The sequence below is a fragment of the Brassica oleracea genome, chromosome C4 (genome assembly GCF_000695525.1).
Source record: "Brassica oleracea var. oleracea cultivar TO1000 chromosome C4, BOL, whole genome shotgun sequence".
NCBI lineage: Eukaryota > Viridiplantae > Streptophyta > Magnoliopsida > Brassicales > Brassicaceae > Brassica > Brassica oleracea.
Window position 1 is genome coordinate 31,253,698 of NC_027751.1, and position 4,170 is coordinate 31,257,867.

General features: G+C 36.5%; 1 protein-coding gene across 1 annotated transcript; it reads left to right on the plus strand.

Moving 5' to 3' along the window:
• Positions 1–416: 416 nt before the first annotated feature.
• On the plus strand, positions 417–2,280 carry LOC106340666. Its single transcript, XM_013779509.1, has 3 exons — positions 417–589; positions 1,032–1,352; positions 1,884–2,280. Exons 1-3 carry the CDS (start codon positions 523–525, stop codon positions 2,045–2,047), a joined length of 552 nt encoding a protein of 183 aa, XP_013634963.1. The 5' UTR covers positions 417–522; the 3' UTR covers positions 2,048–2,280.
• Positions 2,281–4,170: the final 1,890 nt, after the last annotated feature.

Below are 4,170 nucleotides of genomic sequence, written 5' to 3' on the forward strand. Positions count from 1 at the left end.
CAGAAGCCTAGTTCATATTCCGTAACACATGTGAACTTCCAGCGCACAGTCTTTGAATATTGAAATCAATAAGCACTCAGTTTATGATGTTTTGATCATTTCCCAAAAATAATGTAGTAAATACATATAATTTATAGAGACATCCATGAACTTTTAATGGATCAAACAATTCAAAGTTTTAAAATGGAAAGAAATTACCAATTGTTGATAAAAAAAAAAAAAAGAAATGACCAATCACATAACGTAGTACAAATAAAAATGCAACTACTAGGAAAAATATAATTTTACTGTTGAAAAAAAACCATCTTGTACTGTATATTATAGTAAAATCATATATAGAGGCTGCTATAATGAAAATAGTAAATACAAATCATTCTTTAAATCATCTTGTATATATATACTCATAAACCCCATAACATCTTCAATATACGCCTTCTATTCCCTTGACAACATCAAACTTTAAACCCCTGAAGATCAAGAAAGGAGAAAGAGAAGGAGCGAGAACAACAAAAAACAGAAGCAATGTCTTATTCTTCCCTCAAATTGCCAATCTTTCTCATTCTCTCATCTCTTCTCCATGCTGCTTTAGGTACGTACACATATCTCTATTGTATACAAAGCTCCGGTCGTTAGAAAAGATCATGATTAAGACCAATATGATCATCTCCATTTTTTAAGTCATGACCAATTTCAAGATTTGTTTTCTCAAAAGTTATTCTTAATTAGGTAAGTCTTTAGTTTTTACATCATAGGAACACGAAGGACCATATATTTCACATTTCTCAGCATAATCATGTGAAATATTGATCTTGGACCCCAAAATTTAAGAGTTAATATATATAGATATTTACCTCCACTTTATTCAAACAATTATTTTTATCAAGGTTTTTAACAAATTGTCTATGCCAATCAAAATTTCAAAACCGGCCTTGAGACCAATATAAGATAAACTATAGGAAAATAAAAACCATATGTGAACATTTGATTTTTTTTCTTAATCAGTTTATGTTTTGTCTTTCCTATAATTGTAGGAGAAGACATCATATGCGAGAATCTGCCCACAAATATGTGCGCGTTCTCGATATCGGCTTCCGGGAAAAGATGTTTATTGGAGACAGCTAACGTCGCCGGAGAATACACTTGTCGGACTTCCGCGGTGGAGGTTGAAGGAATCGTAAACCACGTGGAGAGCGATGAGTGTGTAGCCGCTTGTGGTGTTGATCGGAAAACCGTAGGGATCTCCTCGGACGCAATGATGGAGGCAGGGTTCGCCGCTAAGATTTGCTCTCCGGCTTGTTTGGATTATTGCCCTAACATCCTTGATCTTTATTTCAATCTTGCCGCCGGTGAAGGTACGATCTTGAGCTGATCTTTTCCTAAATCTTTCATGCGTATGTTGACATTTTTTTGGTGTAATACGTTGACATTTTTTTGGTGTAATACGTTGACATTTTTTTGGTGTGGGTACCACATATATAAATCTTATGAATTGAATAAATCTTTGTTTTGATAAATAAAAGGTTCTTGTTGACAAAACTTAATTAACATGTTCACATAAATAAATAGATGAAAAGAATTAAAGGCATAAATTTCTTAAGTAAAAAAGGCTTACATACCAATAGATCATGTGAATGCATGAAACTCATTTTTGTATTTCTGGTGTTTCTTATCGTCAAAACAAGGAATTTCGGTACGAGCTTGATTTTTGTCCTTCACTAATCTTAATTATTATTTGAATAATAAAAGAAATTATCTATTGCACCCTATGGTTACTTACTTTAGTACTTTTTTTTTTTTGAAACACACTTTAGTACTATATTAAACCCTTAAATCAGGGATGTAAAGTGTACACTTGACGTAACGTACCAATGGACTACACGCAGGTGCATTTTTACCTGATCTGTGTGATGCTCAACGGACAAATCCCCACCGTTCGATGTTGGAAATGCTCAGTTCCGGCGGCGCAGCTCCTGGACCAGTGTCCGAGACTGCTCCAGGCCCTGTCTCCGACTCCTCAGCCCCTGCTCTAGCTCCGGCTGCTATGTAAAATTAATATTATTTATTTCACGTGTGTCATGTTTATGTTTATGTTTAATATTTCGATTGATGATCCATAATGAATCATATCTCTTTATATGATTGGTGCTAGCTCATCAATTGATACATTTGAGAGAAGAGGATTCAGAGTGAGTTTGCTTTTTGGTTCTGTTTCGTAATATTGTCCATGTAATAACACTTTTTGTTATACCATTGTTTTGTTTTCTTGTTCGATATGTATACCATGTGCAATCTCAACTTATACCGTTATACCCGATGCTCCTTTAGAAAAAAACTTAGAGCATGATTAATGGGAGTTCTTAGACCGGAGTTATTAGCAGAATATAAGAAACCGTCTCTTAATTTTTAACTAAAAAAACTAAGAACCGGTTAGCGCTAAGAACCTCATCTTAAGAACCCCCATTAATCATGCTCTTATAAGGCGATGCTTAAATTTTTACTATTAATCTATTTTAAATAAACACGATTTGACGGTACATCTTTGAGCATGCATATATGTTTTTGGTTCATTTTCTATTGAATCTTACCGTATTTTTTTATAAAGTTAAGACGTCAACCATGGTCAAAATTAAATGACAAAGCCTTTGAGTGGCCTCTGGTCCTCACGCGCTTCTATCTAGATCTCGCAACTCTCCTTTCCCGATTCAAAAAGGGTGGATACATCTTGTCTATCTGGCGGTCTCGTAGGTGGTCGTAGTGCTCTCCCCTTCCAATCCCTTCTCAACGAGATGATCTAGGCGAGCTCCGGTGCTTTTGGGTGGTTCTTCTTTCTCATCAACGCAGATCGGGTGGGTTTCTGATGTGAAAACCTCCACAATTTCTCCGATGCTCTGGTGTCTCGTATTACGGTCGACGCTTGTTGTTTGAGGATGACGGCTAACCCGCAAGTCAGCCATCAGGGCTGAGGAAAGTGTCCAATTAACGAGATTGGTTGTCGGTGTGGGCGGGCCTTACAACTGAGATGGCTGTTCTTTTGTTGGTGTCTCGCCATATAAGAGAAACAAAATCTGTACAATGGGAACACTTAGGTTTCTGAAATATTCCTTGTGGGAGCATAATCTGATTAATTTATAGAGTAATATAGCACCTGAAACGCAATCCCTTTAGTGTTATTCCCAATCATTCTTTGACTCTCATCTCGCAGATTTCATTCAGTTGTGGACAAAGCTTCATGTTCAATATATGACCACAGATGTTATTGAATGTATCATTCAATCCCATAAGAAACTGAATGATCCTACTTATTTCAGCATCCTCAAGCAACTCCTTCACTTGGTCACAATTACATTTCTTCACGATAGACGACTTAGTGTTGGCTAACTGCTCACACAATGTAGATAGATCCAAATCACCTTGCTTGAATGTCATTACTACATGTTCAAGTTGATACTTCCTAGTAGACTATTAACTTTGAAGCGCCTAAAAAAATCTCCCACATGTCAGCTGCATCTTCGTAATAGAGAATGTTGTCATAGATCTCCTTAATGACAACAGGAACCAAGACTTCACCATACTGTTGCACCTTCTCCATATCTTGAAGTATCTATCATCAATAGCAGGTATAACCAAAGATCCATCTACGAAACCTATTTTGTTCTTCGCATCAAGAATTATCTTCATCGCTATGGACCAAATATTGCAATTAGTTCCATCAAGAGTATGTGAGACAATAGATAGACCTGGATGTCAACAGAATGAAGGAAGAAATGATTATGAGTACTGTCATACGATTCCGTCATCATCGATATCAAACCAGTTCCATCGCGAGTTGCTGGGCTATGAAATTGATTTTGCTTTGCAGAAACTTCACCAGGTTCGTTGAGATTCGGCGTCATAGACCTCGTACAAACTTCAGAACCTTGATCTTCGTCATTTGAGTTCGGATTCTTCGGTTTTGCACCACGTTTTCCCATTTCGATTAGATTGAGCTCAAGAGACGAGAATCAACCGAAGGATTATCGTTGGATCTGGAAACACAAAGAAAATCGAGAGATCAAGAAGAAACCATACTAGAGAAACATAATCTGTTTAGGGAAATAATTCAATTCTCATTAACCCACAAATGATGTTCACATTTTATATACAAACTAGGATAAGACTTGCGCTTTGCGT

Bases quoted from the DNA above. Each gene is read 5' to 3' on its own strand.
- LOC106340666 (XM_013779509.1), top strand. From the start codon at position 523: ATGTCTTATTCTTCCCTCAAATTGCCAATCTTTCTCATTCTCTCATCT. The intron at 590-1,031 runs GTACGTACACAT...CTATAATTGTAG, and splicing joins TCTTCTCCATGCTGCTTTAG to GAGAAGACATCATATGCGAG. The intron at 1,353-1,883 runs GTACGATCTTGA...GACTACACGCAG, and splicing joins CAATCTTGCCGCCGGTGAAG to GTGCATTTTTACCTGATCTG.